The sequence below is a fragment of the Podarcis liolepis genome (genome assembly GCF_965112155.1).
Source record: "Podarcis liolepis genome assembly, chromosome: 2".
In the NCBI taxonomy this organism is placed as follows: domain Eukaryota; kingdom Metazoa; phylum Chordata; class Lepidosauria; order Squamata; family Lacertidae; genus Podarcis; species Podarcis liolepis.
The window spans coordinates 114137934-114154161 of record NC_139555.1 but is presented as its reverse complement, the minus strand read 5'-3'; the positions used below and the strand labels follow the sequence as shown (position 1 = coordinate 114154161).

Sequence of the window (16228 nt, the reverse complement as noted above, 5' to 3'; positions counted from 1 at the left end):
GAGAAAAGGAGCACTGCACAGCATGTAGTTAAACCAACAGAGTTCCTGATGGGCCTCTTAGAGAAGGTAGTCAGTCAAAATCATATAGGCAAACAAGCCTTTCAGTAGTCCCGATCCTGCAATCATGCGATAATAGAAGCTCCAAGTGTAGCAATTCTTAAACAGAGAATATGTAATGGAAACACACAGAAATTAAAAGTCTATCACTGTTGCATGAACAAAATTAGACAATATGGTCCATTGGTATTGAAAGAGGCAAACAAGCCTTTCAATGGATGATCAAAAAACGTAGAATGGTTCTAACAGGTACATCAAATAGCATGAGATCAGCACTCACTAAGAAGCGTAGAAAGCTGATACTGGGGGCCGACTCTTAGAGGCATTAAATAGGCCATGCTGAGAGTGCTGAGTCATGTACAAATTCAGAAAATTTAAAGATACAAAATCCAACAATTAATGCAGTGAATGATAGCAGTAGCCATATAATCAGAACAATTAAATGAAATAATTAAAGTCTAATTCCGTGTTCAAACCCCCAGGATACAGGGATTTGAATAAGAAAATTATTTTAGTTTCTTGTTGGTGTAGCAATCTTACATAATCTCTCCTCATCCCTTGTTGTTTCTGATTTACCCAAAGAACCATGTAAAGAAGGTCCATGTCTCTCTGCAGGTGTGTCACAAAATGCTCTACAAGTGATGCATCCATAACCTGATTTCTAATGCGGGAATGATGCTCCCCTATCTGAACACCGACCGCTCATGTGATTGATTCAATATAGAGTAGATTGCACAGGCATCTTATTAGATATACGACATCTTTAGTCCGGCAGGTGCTGAAATGACGGAAACACAAGTGGGCAGAGTGGTGAAGTTGCATTTGGTCCCTGCTCGAAGGCTTCTCCATCTGGCTGGCCACTGTGAGAACAGAACGCTAAGCTAGACAGGCCATTGGCCATTGAACCAGCAGTGTTCCTCCTTAGGTTCTTATGACCTCTCAAGCACCACTAGCCTCCATGGATAAGATGGCCCTAACTACAGCTCCCAGCTAACAGGACCAGTGGTCAGGGATGATGGGAATTTTAGTCCCAAAACAGCTGGAGGGCCGAGTTTGCCTATGCCTGGTTTACATCACCACCCCTTGTCACCCTCTGTTTCAAAAGGCCCTTTTCCCTGTGGTGTCATCGTGCCCCCTGTAACCCTCACAACCCCCACTTCACAGATTCAATGACCTTCCCTTGAGGGGCTCATGACTGGCCCTCAGCACCATTGGTTCTTCAACGACTCGCCCCCCCCCCCCAGTAAACCATCACCAGACTAGCCTCCTAAGAACAGCTAAATTCAGGAATTTATCCCTTAATTTCTAATCCTTTACTAAATCTAAGTGTTTGGGAGCTCTTGCCCCCCTGCTCCAAACGACCCTATAACAATATTTTACAGTAATATGTACTGCTGAATTTTGTTACTCAAAATGTGCTTACAAGCCTATTCTGACATTAAGCCGGATATCTTCGATGCATAGGGTTGGGCAATAAGCCACAATGTGTTAGCGTTTAAAGTTTCGCTCCTTTCCCTTGTTATTTTAGCTTTAGGGTTTTTTATTTGGGTTTGGGGGGTATTAATAGTTTATTTAAAAGATCTCCCTTGTTATTTTAGCTTTAGGTTTTTTGGTTTGGGGTTTTTTTGGGGGGGTATTAATATTTTATTTAAAAGATTTCAATTAAAAAGAAATAAAGTGATGCAAAGGGAAAGAGAAAAAGAAAAGAAAAACGAAAAGGCCCCAAAAATTGTAGGAAAAAGGGCCAATATATGAAAATATACAACATTCGAAAAATACTTTAGCCTTGGGGACCTTGCCTTATTTGAGAAAAATGATCTCTACGAAATGGACAGCCGGCTCGCTGGTCGGAGCAACGGAATGTTGCCAAATGCAAACGGAGACAGGGCTCCTGCGCCTTTAAAAGTTCCCTCGAAGAAGGAATTTCATACGCTTCACCTGCTGGGCTGGTGGAAGGGGCTATTAATTAAGAGCACAAGGGGCCTCTGCTTCAGCTGGTCGTGCGCGCTCTTGGCTACTTCAGTTTCCTTTGCGTTTTTGCGCTCCCCGCACCTCTTTCCGGAGAAAGAAGACTCGAAAGACTGCGGATCCACTGAGCCGGCGTCGGGCGGGCAGAAGCGCTTCGAAGCAAGGCGCTGCGCGGGTGGGCGCACCTCTTCTTCCCGTTTGAAAGGGCGAGGGGCGCTCGCAGCTGCTCCCGGGGACCATGGCGTCCAACCTGGCTGAGGACCTGCTGTGCCCGATCTGCCTCTCCGTCTTGCAGGAGCCCAACCTGCTGGGCTGCGGCCACAACGTCTGCCTGTTGTGCATCAACAGCTGCGTCCCCGTCGGGCAGGGCGCGGGGAGCTGCCCGGAGTGCCGCCGCCCCTTCGGGCCGCAGGAGCTGGCGTCCAACGTGGCCCAGAAAGCCCACCGCCTGGAGCTCGACGGCGAGCCGCTGCCGGCAGCCGCCCGCAACTTCTGCGAGGAGCACGAGGAGCCGCTGGAGCTCTTCTGTCGGCAGCATCGCGTCCCCATCTGCGTGATCTGCCGGGATCTGCCACGCCACCGGGACCACGAGTTCCTGCCCATCCAAAATGCTGTGAAGGACGCGCAGGTTAGTTGCAAGGCCTCTGCGTATTTTGCCGTCGAATACGCGCAGGTAGTCGACGCCAAGGCTTCTCTCTCTGTTCGGAGCCCGGGAAGCGGCTGTAGCAGTGGTGACACGCGGGTCGGGTTCAGACGTGCGGTCCAATCCCGTGCGTGCCTTCTCCACCCCCTCACAGAAGTCGGCTTCGCTTTGGTTAAATAGGGATTACTTCCCAGGTTGCTGGTGCTTCCTTGGAGATCACTTGTAGCCGAGTAAGATTGTACTCCATGAACACGATCTTAACAATGACTGTGGAGGCCAATTCTGGATCCACACGTCCTTCCACTGTGGGGACCTTGGTTTCCTGGTGGGAGTTGATGACGGTGTGGAATTGCCAAGCGTGCCTTCCTCTTAGCACGCTTCTCCCTTGCTGAGTTCGAGCATCTTCATGACACCTTTGGTAAAGGCTGCTCTCCAACTGGAGCAGTCGCAGGCCAGTGTTTTCCAGGTGTCAGTGTTTATCCTACATTTTTTAAGATTTGCCTTGCTATAGTCTTTAAACCTCTTTTGTTGACCACCAGCATTACGCTTTCCGTTTTTAAAATGAAGGCATTGCCCCAAGGGGGATTTTGCAACACCAAGGAAAACGTCACAAAAACCTTGTGCAAACTTTCCAGTTCTGCATACCTCTCTTATATCAGGACAAGAAGTTAAAAAATAGGAGAGGGGAAGGTTGGCTGATGGTAAAACCATCTGGTCAGAGGCTAATACTGGGGTGTGGGAAAATGCAATAGGATATGTTATTTTTATTTAATTTTGTTTCTCACCTGCCCTTCATCAACAAGGTGAATTTAAAAACTGGTTTTTGTGTATATGTTTATGCTCTTTTAAATGTGGCATCCATTATGTCACACGCAGCACAGCACCTATTTGTGACTGGCCCCCGACCTGCATAACTTTCTCAAAATTCCAAGTTTGCCCAGTGTCCCAGATGGACTAGCAACCCCTGCTGGAACATCTCTCGCTTCTTTTCCCCATAGTCCAATGCTCCTGTTAAACTAATTTACCCCTCCATTATACTCTTCTAGCCCTATATTTCTGGCCAACCTAGCAGTTCGAAAGAATGCCAAAAAGTGCAAGTAGATAAATAGTTATGGCTCCAGCGGGAAAGTAAATGGCATTTCCGTGCACTGCTCTGGTTTCACCAGAAGCAGCTTAGTCATGCTGGCCACATGACCCGGGAAAAAACCATATGCGGACAATGCCAGCTCCCTCAGACTGTAAAGCGAGATGAGTGCCGCAACCCCAGAGTCGTCTGCGACTGGACTTAACTGTCAGGGGTCCTTTACCTTTTCGTTTTTGTTTAGTCGTTTAATCGTGTCCGACTCTTCGTGACCCCATGGACCAGAGCACGCCAGGCACTCCTGTCTTCCACTGCCTTTCGCAGTTTGGTCAAACTCATGCTGGTAGCTTCAAGAACACTATCTAATCATCTCATCCTCTGTTGTCCCCTTCTCCTTGCGCCCTCCATCTTTCCCAACATCAGGGTCTTTTCCAGGGAGTCTTCTCTTCTCAGGAGGTGGCCAAAGTATTGGAGCCTCAGCTTCATGATCTGTCCTTCCAGTGAGCACTCAGGGCTGATTTCCTTCAGAATGGAGAGGTTTGATCTTCTTTCAGTCCATGGGACTCTTGAGAGTCTCCTCCAGCACCATAATTCAAAAGCATCAATTCTTCGGCGATCAACCTTCTTTATGGTCCAACTCTTACTTCCATACATCACTACTGGGAAGACCATAGCTTTAACTATACGGACCTTTGTTGGCAAGGTGATGTCTCTGCTTTTTAAGATGCTGTCTAGGTTTGTCATTGCTTTTCTCCCAAGGAGCAGGAGTCTTTTAATTTCATGACTGCTGTCACCATCTGCAGTGATCATGGAGCCCAAGAAAGTAAAATCTCTCACTGCCTCCATTCCTTCCCCTTCTATTTGCCAGGAGGTGATAGGACCAGTGGCCATGATCTTAGTTTTTTTGATGTTGAGCTTCAGACCATAGTTTGCACTCTCTTCTTTCACCCTCATTAAAAGGTTCTTTAATTCCTCCTCACTTTCTGCCATCAAGGTTGTGTCATCTGCATATCTGAGGTTGTTGATATTTCTTCCGGCAATCTTAATTCCGGCTTGGGATTCATTCAGCCCAGCCTTTCGCATGATCAATTATGCATATAAGTTAAATAAGCAAGGATACAATATACAGCCTTGTCATACTCATTTTTAGCCCTGTAATATACCTTTTTAGCCTGTATTATATTACTATTTTCGTTTATATACCACTTGGTATTTTAAGAGATCTTAAAGCAATTTACAATATAAAAATGTGTGTGTGTACATGCACACACACACACACACACACACACACACACACACACACAAATAAGTACACATTAACACCATATCACAAACGTATTTCTAGAGTTTCCTATAGCTACCCTTTCTCTCGTCTCACCCCCCCACCCCCCACCATGGCCTTCAACCCCCCATGGCAAGGATCCTGGTGATTTTTTTTAATGGTTATATGATTTAGTGTATTTTCAATATGTGTAACAAGTGTTGCCTCTCCTGTTTTGATAAACGAAAAATAGACATGTTTTATGCTCAATGTCTCTGGCTTTCTCTGCTACACAGTGGGAATTGGAGACAATGATAAGAAAACTGGAGAATTTCCTAGAGACCGCTGGTGCCGCCGAATCTTTACAGCTAGAAGAAATTTCAGAGATAGAGGTAAATGATATACATCACACAGACCTGTACCTGGAGTAAGTAAAAGATTTCAGTTGTAGGAATGGGGCAAGATGGGTAGGCCAGTTCATGTTGGGAAACTGCCAGGGAGATAACGTCCATCTGAGCCCCCAAGCCGGAGTTCTGGACGTCCATCGGCCTCCCGTAGTCACGCAGATCCAACAGTTAGGGGCACAAAGCCTTTGGAAATTCCTAGCCACATTCCTAGGCTGGTGCACCCTCTTTCAGCAGAAAGCACAGTCAAAAGCTTGCACCGCAGAAGAGCAGAAGAGCATATTTACAGACTTTATTTAGAACATGAACAGAACAAAAGAAAACACGTCCATTCTCAGTCAGCGTCTCTGACCATCTGAGAAAACGAAAGGAATATCAGAACATAAACATCCTGTGAATAGGACATGCGTAGACTCTGTGACTCCCAAAGCCTGCTCCCTTTTAAGGTGGAACGGAAATATCCTAACAGTTCAAAGGTCTACTCCAAGATAGGTTCAAGGTTGAATTCCTTATGCCAGTTTCTATCTCTTGGCCTAAGGTTAAAATGTGTGAAAGTAGAGGAATGGTGGAGAATGATATTGGCCATCCTGAATTTGTTGCTGGAAAGGTAGGATAAAAATATAATAAACTAGCTGTCTTGTACCCAGCATTGCTCAGGAATGCTAAGAACCAAACAAACAAAAATTGGTGCAGTTTTGAAATCGGTGGGTAAAGTTACTGCAGTCTTGAAAGGACCAGTCCACCATCTTGATTCAAAATTGGTGTTCAATTGTATCCAAACATAGACCAAAAAACCTGCTCTTTCAACTGGGGAATAATCGTGAAACATTTGGTTACAATATCTTAAGAGATACCCAAATACATATACAGTGGTACCTCGGGTTACATACACTTCAGTTTACATACGCTTCAGGTTACAAACTCCACTAACCCAGAAATAGTACCTTGGGTTAAGAACTTTGCTTCAGGATGAGAACAGGAGGTCCCATTAGCTAAAGTGGTGCTTCAGGTTAAGAACAGTTTCAGGTTAAGAACGGACCTCTGGAACGAATTAAGTTCTTAACCCAAGTGAAATATACTCAGAGTCGCGAAGTGATGTCATGCTCTTTATTCAGCTCATAGTGGTGAGGAGGAATGAATGAATGTCCCCTCAAACTATCTGCTTTATATACATTATTTACACAATGGGCTGCACATGATTGGTGAATTCTGGAATTCTACTGTAAGCCAATCAGGTTGTGGATTCACTTCTATCTGGAGCATGATTGGGTGGTTCCTGCCAACCAATCATACTGCTGCATTGTTCTAGGACCAATCAGACTGCTGCATTCTGAATCCTATTGTTCTAGGACCAATCAGACTGCTGCAGTTTGGATCCTATTCAACTCAGTACATAACACCAAGGTACCACTGTATTAGATAACTGAAATACAAAACCAGCCCTGTATTTAAATAGTTGTTATGGCTCCCTATTTACAGTATACCTCTTAATATCATGAGGTATAAGTGCACCAGGAGAGTAAGTTAGCAATAGTCTGAAAAGTGTTGGCTTCTTGAGACTCTAGAAGACAACAATACGTGGCTGGCAGTCTGCTTCTGGCTAGGCAGTGGGTCACCTGTTTGCAGGTCTGACTAAAATCAAGCAAAAAGGAAAGAGCTCCAGTCTTGGCTAAACCACCTCAACAGCTGCCTCCTCCATGGAAAGCTTGTGAGTCCAGAATGACTCCCAGGCTGTGCACCTGGTCTTTCAGGGACACGGTTACCCCATTCAGGACCAGCAAACACACATCTTTCAATTAGGCCCATAATTGTTGAGGGAGTCCCATGCTCCAAATGGCTATCTGAATCACCCCTGCGGATCCCTATACAGCGTTGTAACAACTACCGTCCTTGTTTCTGCAAGAAGATGAAGCAGATTCAGTCACCCCACCTGTGTTTGAGTGGGCCTGATCCTCAGTTGCAATAATAAAGCGGGAAGCAACTGCAATTTAGAAGCTGAATATATTCAACGATTTCCATTGTACATTTTAAAAACGGATTTCGTAAATCGGAAGGTATTTGCTGCACGGCTGTTGTTGTTTTTCTCTTTAAGATTAAAAAAATCTCTCCTTGCTTCTTCGGTTTTTCTACCCCTTGCAGAATTGCACTAAAGACACCTTGAGTCGCATTTCCAGAGAGTTTGAGGCTCTCCACCAGATCTTGCATGAGAAGGAAGAACGTTATAAGAACAGAGTCCAGAAGATAAGCAAGAAGAACCTGAAGGATATGAAGAATGCCGTAAGACATCTGAAAGACGAAGCATCTTCGTATACAAAGAGGATTGCCAGGATTAAAGCAGCATTAGAAACCACAGACCATGTGGCCTTCCTGAAGGTAAGAGCAGATTTTTATGAATGGTTTACCTTAAAAGACTGGATGAGATTTTCAGAGCCAGGGAAGAGCATGGAATCCATTGGGTTCCACAAGTAGGTTAAGTGGATTCTTTGGGCATGAGCTGACATGGGGAAAGTGGGTGAGGGGAACATACCGTATTTACTCGAGTCTAACGCACCATCAAATCTAATGCACACCTCAATTTTCAAAACCTTGAAACAAAACAAAAAAAAGCATTTTATGGCAAATGTAAATGCTCCATCGAATCTAATGCACACCTTAATTTGCACAACATAGTTGGGCCCAAAAAAGGTGAGCATTAGATTCGAGTGAATACGGTAGTTTGGCCAGATAATGATAGCTAGCTTTAAGCAATACGGCTAGACTAGATCTGATTTAATATGGCTGCCAATTTGCTTTTCTCATCACTCTTAACCATGGGTAGGCAAAGTAAGGCCCGGGGGCCGGATGTGGCCCAATCGCCTTCTAAATCCGACCCGTGGACAGTCCGGGAATCAGTGTGTTTTTCCATGAGTAGAATGTGTGCTTTTATTTAAAATGCATCCCTGGATTATTTGTGGGGCATAGGAATTCACACACACACACACACACACACACACACACCCCAAAATAGTCCGCCCCGCCCCCAAGGTCTGAGGGACAGTGGACTGTCCCCCTGCTGAAAAAGTTTGCTGACCCCTGCTCTTAATTCACATATTCGGTTGTTATCAAGCCCTACGGCTGGGCTTTCCAAACTTTTCATGTAGGAGACACACTTTTTAGACATGCGACAAAGTAATTCAGTTTTACTAGCAAATTGGGGGTTAAACTAACCCCTTTCCAGCCCTGGGAGGAGAATGGGGAGCGTTTGAGCAACACACCTACACATTGCAACTGACACACTAACGTGTCGTGACACACAGTTTGGAAAGCTCTGCTCTAAGGTTGCCTTTCTTTATATGTGCACAATATATAGAATTGTAGAGTTGGAAGGGACTGTGAGGATCATCTAGTCCAGGGGTCAGCAAAACTTGGCCACTGTCCCTCAGACCTTGTGGGGGGCTGGACTATATTTTTTTGGGGGGTGAACGAATTCCTATGCCCTACAAATACCCAGAGATGCATTTTAAATAAAAGGACACATTATACTCATGTAAAAACATGCTGATTCCCAGACTGTCCACGGGCCGGATTTAGAATGCGATTGGGCTGGATCCAGCCCCCGGGCCTTAGTTTGCCTTCCCATGATCTAGTCCAACCCCCTGCAATGCAGGAATATGCAGGTGTCCCATACGGGGATCGAACCTGCAACCTTGGCATTATCAGCACCACACTCTAACCAACTGAGTTATCAATCTGACCCACGGTTTATCTCGGGGGGGGGGGGGGGGAGGGGATACTGTAACCCAGCCTTTCCCAACTTTTGGGCCTCAACACAACATTTGGATACAACATTTAAGACATAGAACAATGATTAAAATGAACAGTAAGCTTAAAAAAACCAAAAACAGATTCAGTTACATGTCAATGCCATATGTATCTGGGTAGGCCTGCATAAACAAAAATCTTTTTATTTGGCGCCAAAAGGAGTACAGTGGTACCTCAGGTTAAGTACTTAATTCATTCCAGAGGTCCGTTCTTAACCTGAAACTGTTCTTAACCTGAAGCACCACTTTAGCTAATGGGGCCTCCCGCTGTCGCGATTTCTGTTCTCATCCTGAAGCAAAGTTCTTAACCTGAGGTACTATTTTTTGGCTAGCGGAGCTGTAACCTGAAGCGTCTATAACCTGAAGCGTATGTAACCCGAGGTACCACTGTACAATGAAGGCACCTCCATCACTGATTTCTTAATACGTGGCACCTGTAACAAGGCCAGTTCCATCTGCCTCGGGCAGCCTAGCCAATGACTAAGGATGATGGGAGTTGTAGTCCAACAGTGTTTGAGCATACCGGTCTTCTCATTTACTATGTATGAGCAATAAGCTTTCTTACAGGCAATCACAAGACTTTGTTTATGCCTGTATCATTTTACACTTGCTTGTATTTTTCTTTTATGTATAGTTGCCCCTTGGGTGTTTCTTTGTAGGCACTTGATAAAGAATCCTAATTATTACTATAGTCTTGCTTATTTTGTTTGTGCAAATATTTATACCGCTCAACATATTAAGTACTGGAGCGGTGAACACTTCAGGACCCGAAAGCATATGTATGTAATCAAATACAGAAAAACAGTAGAAGTATCTTCAGGAATGTGGAGAAATTGACTTTGATTGGGCCTGGCTGGACTTGCATCCGTGAGCTCTGATGTTGTGAGGGGAGCGCTGTTAATTCTTCCATGTTTTGAGGGGCCGGTGAAGAAAGGAAGAGCTCACTGACTACATCTCAATTGTTCTCTTTCATGCAGGGCTTCAAGCAACTGATGTACGAGTAAGTTCATGAATTCATATTTCACCCCGTGCCATAACGTCTTCAGAAAATATCTCTTCCCACAAGACCCTTGGTTTGAACCCCTTTAGTCCATTACCCAAAGAAGCCAGATTTAGACCACCAGCCTTCCCATTCGGCCCCTCACAAACCACGTCCGCCTGCCGCACACCTGACATCAAAGAATAATATAATATATATAATATTTGTTAATTTATATACCCTGCCCATCTGGCTGGGTCTCCGCAGCAACACTTGGGCGGCCTACAACATATAAAACCCAACAAAACGTCAAGCCATTAGAAAACAATATATCCTATGCCAAACCGATAAATCAATAAAAAAACCAGTAATAGCAATAATAAGAAACAGTTTACAGTTAATACTGTAAGTATTAAGTAACCGCCAACCCCGACTAAACATTGTAACCAACACCAACCCAACAAAAATGAAATGGAGGAATCAAAACTAGACCCGTTTGAAATATTTTAGCCACTTGCCCCAACGCAAGAGTTAGAATCATAGAATCATAGAATCATAGAGTTGGAAGAGACCACAAGGGCCATCGAGTCCAACCCCCTGCCAAGCAGGAAACACCATCAGAGCACTCCTGACATATGGTTGTCAAGCCTCTGCTTAAAGACCTCCAAAGCAGGAGACTCCACCACACTCCTTGGCAGCAAATTCCACTGTCGAACAGCTCTTACTGTCAGGATGTTCTTCCTAATGTTTAGGTGGAATCTTCTTTCTTGTACTTTGGATCCATTGCTCCGTGTCCGCTTCTCTGGAGCAGCAGAAAACAGCCTTTCTCCTCCTCTATGTGACATCCTTTTATATATTTGTACATGGCTATCATATCACCCCTTAACCTCCTCTTCTCCAGGCTAAACATGCCCAGCTCCCTTAGCCGTTCCTCATAAGGCATCGTTTCCAGGCCTTTGACCATTTTGGTTGCCCTCCTCTGGACACGTTCCAGTTTGTCAGTGTCCTTCTTGAACTGTGGTGCCCAGAACTGGACACAGTACTCCAGGTGAGGTCTGACCAGAGCAGAATACAGTGGAACTATTACTTCCCTTGATCTAGATGCTATACTCCTATTGATGAGGCCCAGAATTGCATTGGCTTTTTTAGCTGCCGCATCACATTGTTGGCTCATGTCAAGTTTGTGGTCAACCAAGACTCCTAGATCCTTTTCACATGTACTGCTCTCAAGCCAGGTGTCCCCCATCTTGTATTTGTGCCTCTCATTTTTTTTTGCCCAAGTGCAATATTTTACATTTCTCCCTGTTAAAATTCATCTTGTTTGTTTTGGCCCAGTTCTCTAATCTGTCAAGGTCGTTTTGAAGTGTGATCCTGTCCTCTGGGGTGTTAGCCACCCCTCCCAGTTTGGTGTCATCTGCAAATTTGATCAGGATGCCCTTGAGTCCATCATCCAAGTCGTTGATAAAGATGTTGAATAAGACCGGGCCTAAGACAGAACCCTGTGGCACCCCACTAGTCACTCTTCTCCAGGATGAAGAGGAACCATTGATGAGCACCCTTTGGGTTCGGTCAGTCAGCCAGTTACAAATCCACTGAGTGGTAGCATAGTCAAGACCGCATTTTACCAGCTTCTTTACAAGAATATCATGGGGCACCTTGTCAAATGCCTTGCTGAAATCAAGGTAGACTACATCCACTGTGTTCCCTTCATCTACCAGGCTTGTAATTCTGTCAAAAAACGAGATCAGGTTAGTCTGACATGACTTATTTTTCAGAAATCCATGCTGACTATTGGTGATCACAGCATTGTCCCAGTGGCCTCCCAGGAGCCTCTTTTAGCTGTTCAGGGTGGGTGTGGACCCTGCCCCCTAGGCCAGGTGAAAATGGGCCTTGCAGCAGAGAGCAGGTCTTCCCTCCATCGCTCGCAGCAGCAGCAATCGAATGTGACATCCAGCAAGGGGCAGCGAGAGACAAGGCTGGATCCTATGGCTGTTAAGCAGGATTTGAACTCGCTGCTCGTTTTCTGAAGTGCAGGGAGTTCAATTCTGAGAACCAAGTTTGACAAGTGGGCAGGACTACTCACCTGCTAATCACATGGTTAATTACCTGACTTCCGATGGTTGACAGGTGGGTGGTCTCACCTTTCCGTTAGAGTTGGCCTGCAGGGTTTGTGGGAAGACAAAGATTTGGCCCTCCAGCCGAAAAGGTTCTTTTCCCCATCTCTGCTCTGGACAGATGTATGATAAAACTCCAGGTTTCCTAGAAAGTAATGTTGACAAGTGCACTTTTTTGTGCATTTTCTCCTTGATTAGATTGTGCCTTTGGATTCCTACCCCACCCCCAGCAATGTCCCATTAATACTTTTTGTCTGAAAAGCACCAGCTATGGTGCAAATTGCCCTTCTTTATCAAAAGTTGAAACTCTTCATAATTTCCACTCCCTCCATTTTTTGAGAGAGCAGGTAACATGTGTTTTATCATACTAAATGAATAATGTGATGATTTAATTCCTATTAGATCTTTATCACACCCTTCCTTGCCCCTTTATTGTGGCCTTCCCCCCAAATATTCTCAGGGTAGAAGAAATCTGCCCCCCAAAAAATAATAATGAGGGGGACAGACCTGTAACAGAGCGGTTCAACAGTGGAACAGTCTCCCTCGGGAGATTGTGGACTCTCCTTCCTTGGAGGTTTTTAAGCAGAGGCGGGATGGCCATCTTGTCAGGGTCCCTTCTAGCTCCACAATTCTATGATTCTACCTTACCAGGGAGGGCTTTTAGTAAGCATGGGACCACTACTAAGAAGGCCCTGTTGTGGGTTTGTGCCAGCCGGCAGCATCGCCACCAGCAAGGAAGCCAATTGACCCTTCCTTAACCATGGTTTGTTAGGCAACCCGCCAAACTATTTAAAGTCAGGGAAACAAAACAATCAGGCAAGGTGTGCCTCCGTGAGCAAAATACTCAAGCTGATGTCATTTGGGGGCTACTTTGGCTTCTTACTGAAAGGCCTGCAATGTTTTGACCCTTCCTGACGCGGGTGGCGCTGTGGGTTAAATCACAGAGCCTAGGACTTGCCGATCAGAAGGTCGGCGGTTCAAATCCCCACGGGGTGAGCTCCTGTTGCTCGGTCCCTGCTCCTGCCAACCTAGCAGTTTGAAAGCACGCCAGTGCGAGTAGATAAATAGGTACCGCTCCGGTGGGAAGGTAAATGGCATTTCCGTGTGCTGCTCTGGTTCGCCAGAAGTGGCTTAGTCATGCTGGCCACATGACCCGGAAGTTGTACGCCAGCTCCCTCGGCCAATAAAGCGAGATGAGCGCCGCAACCCCAGAGTCGGCCAGGACTGGACCTAATGGTCAGGGGTCCCTTTACCTTTACCTTACTGTTGCAGGAATTTATGTGTATAGGTTGGGGGGTTGCCCCTCCAGCAGATATCATGCACATGCAGTCCACTACCAAAAACAGCACAATCATTTTTCTGACTTTTGTGATTTGTCCCCACAAAACACTTCATCACAGTTTCTTCATATCTATTCAAAGGGCCTTTGCTGCACGATACCAAATGTAGCAGTTCACTGATAAATGTATCTATGTACTGGTTCACTGGGAAAACTTCAGAAATTCATATAGACATGTGAGCTCAGCTACTCAGCAGCCCCTCTGCCTGATACCTGGCAGGCAGGTAGCCATTCCAGAAATAACAAACCCAGATGATGACAAAAGGGTGTGATTAACTTGGCTGGGAAACAGGGAAATGTAAATATCTCTTTTGTTACACTTGATGGGTGTTTGCTGGAGGGCAAGGAGAGCCATGGGGCAGGGTCCAGGATGCTCAGATTACTGCCACCAGACCTCCCCTTTCATGATGTAACCGTGATGTATGAGTGATGTAGTTTGGGGGGGTGGAACATAGGGATTAGCAGCTAATAAAAGTTTGGGTTCTCTTTTGTTCGGGGCTTCCATCTTGTTCCACCTTGTGGCAGGTGGGAGTCCTGTTGCGACAGTCTTCAATAAAGACCAAGCCTACTGGCTGCTGTTTTGCTCTGGCATTCCTGACTAGTGTCCTTGTTTTTTTGCCCAAGGGAGCCCTCAGATTTCTCTGTTAACACTTCCCAGTAGGCAGCCCAAGGCGCTTAGTGGCAAGCGGGGTGTGATCCATGGGGAAAGCCCTCTCTGGCAATCTGGTATACACAGCTGTGTTCTCCTCCCTCAGAACTGCGGTGGGCGAGGACGAAGGAGACAGTGGCGAAGAAGAGGCTGGGCTCGAGGAAGAATGTGACAGCGATGAAAGCGAGAACAGTGGCACGGAATATAATTCTGGTGGCATTGTGATGTCAGCGGCTGTAGCCCTTGAGAAATTGGAGGCCTCGCTGGATTTTGATGTGTGGAAGAAATTTTTGCAATATATTGGGCCCAGGGACTGATACCCCAACCCCAACCTTTTATACATAGATGGTCTTGATGCGGTTATCTGCTTGGCTGTGAGTGATGGCCTGTAATTGAACTATAGTACTGACAGTGCTCTGATTTTATTATTATTATTTTCTCACCACCCACCCCTTCTCTCTTCCCCATCCCCCTTAATTCCACTAGTGGCACCACTACAATTTTAATGGAGGGTAATATTTTTGGACAGGCTTTAGAACAACAATATGAGGGAACTGGTAGCTTCTTTTGAGGCAGCTCTGAGGAAGCTACGCTTGCTGTTTTGAAAACACACCCCATATTAGCCTTTGCTGGAATGGTGCCTTTCGGGTGTTTTGGACTACAAATCCCACCAGCCCTAGCCAGCATGTGTTGCCTGGGGCTGATGGGAGTTGTAGTCCAAAACATCCTTTTCCCCCTGAGCAGCAGTGGGGGTGGCCAGGGGGCGGACCATTGACAGCTGTGTGAGGAAAGTTGTGGTCTTGCCCAGGACCCCAGAAGTGGAAGCTGGCACTGCCAGCAGGTATTATTTCATTCTTTCTTGGCAAACCCAAGCATGGGCATTAGATGGCATACACTTTGGCAGATGTGGAGAACCTTTTGCCCTCCAGATGTTGCTCAGCTACAGCTCCCAGCAGCCCCCTGCTAATATGATTGGCAGCTAGGGGTGGTGTGAATTGTAGTTCAGAAACCCCAGGGGCCAAATGTTCCCCATTCCTGCTCTATAGTATTTTGTAAAGTTAGTTTCATTTTTTTTAAAAAAGATTGCAAAATCTGCATGAAACATTCCGATTTGCAGAATATCACGTTCCTATGACTCGGCCCTCTGAAATGACCTGTATCCTCTGTTGATTTGTCTTGTTTCTACCTAATTACTGAATACTTTTTAAAATTGTGATTTATTGAAATGTTGCATTGTTCGCCGATGACGTTGGAAGGAACAGACTATAAATAAAGATTTCTCTCTCTCTCTCTCTCTCTCTCTCTCTCTCTCTCTCTCACACACACACACACACACACACACACACACACACACACACTAACCACTCCTCACAAGAAGATCCCAGGATCAGCTTATAGCACAGAAGCACAACACAATTTGAATAATAGACAACAACTTGCCTCTCCCTAACCCCAAAACGATAATTCCATGCTGGAAGGAGGACACTGATATTGTCAAAGAGCAGAGCCAAGTGGTGTGTCTTCAGCAATGAAACAGAAGCTGTGAGCTGTACTTCTCTGGTTCTGCAAAAAAGGGTCCTTGTAATTTCTGCCTGGCTTCCACATTTTTTGTCCTCATTGGTCCATTTGACCTTAACAACCTTCAAAGCAAATGGTCCTGTATTTCCCCCTTTTTTTTCTTTTTTGGCAACTGCCATGGCCAATTTTGGAAAAACCAAAGAAAAACCAACTGAACTGAACCTTTCCAAAAGGGATATTTTAAAGCCTGTATCTTTGTTAACCCAAAGATTGCATGATCCTTTTGTAAGGAAACCATGCATTTTAATTTTTAAGTCATTTGGAACCTATTTTCTTTGTTTTACTTCCAGCAGATGGAGTCTTGTTTGCTGTAATTTCTGGAGACTCTGAGTAAAATATTAACTTATATGCCAAA

General features: G+C 45.3%; 1 protein-coding gene across 1 annotated transcript; it reads left to right on the top strand.

Annotated features, from left to right (window-relative positions):
- The first annotated feature begins 1795 nt into the window (after positions 1-1795).
- LOC310701839 (nuclear factor 7, brain-like) lies at positions 1796-16228 on the top strand. Its single transcript, XM_083493282.1, has 5 exons — positions 1796-2653; positions 5307-5402; positions 7554-7787; positions 10192-10214; positions 14402-16228. The coding sequence occupies exons 1-5, from the start codon at positions 2264-2266 to the stop codon at positions 14610-14612; spliced, it is 954 nt and encodes a 317-aa protein (XP_083349408.1). The 5' UTR covers positions 1796-2263; the 3' UTR covers positions 14613-16228.

What these genes read in the sequence shown, in the direction of transcription:
- LOC310701839 (XM_083493282.1), top strand. Translation starts at nt 2,264, where the DNA reads ATGGCGTCCAACCTGGCTGAGGACCTGCTGTGCCCGATCTGCCTCTCC. An exon ending in AAGAAATTTCAGAGATAGAG is followed by an intron (nt 5,403 to 7,553) that starts GTAAATGATATA and finishes TACCCCTTGCAG; the next exon opens with AATTGCACTAAAGACACCTT. An exon ending in ACCATGTGGCCTTCCTGAAG is followed by an intron (nt 7,788 to 10,191) that starts GTAAGAGCAGAT and finishes TCTTTCATGCAG; the next exon opens with GGCTTCAAGCAACTGATGTA.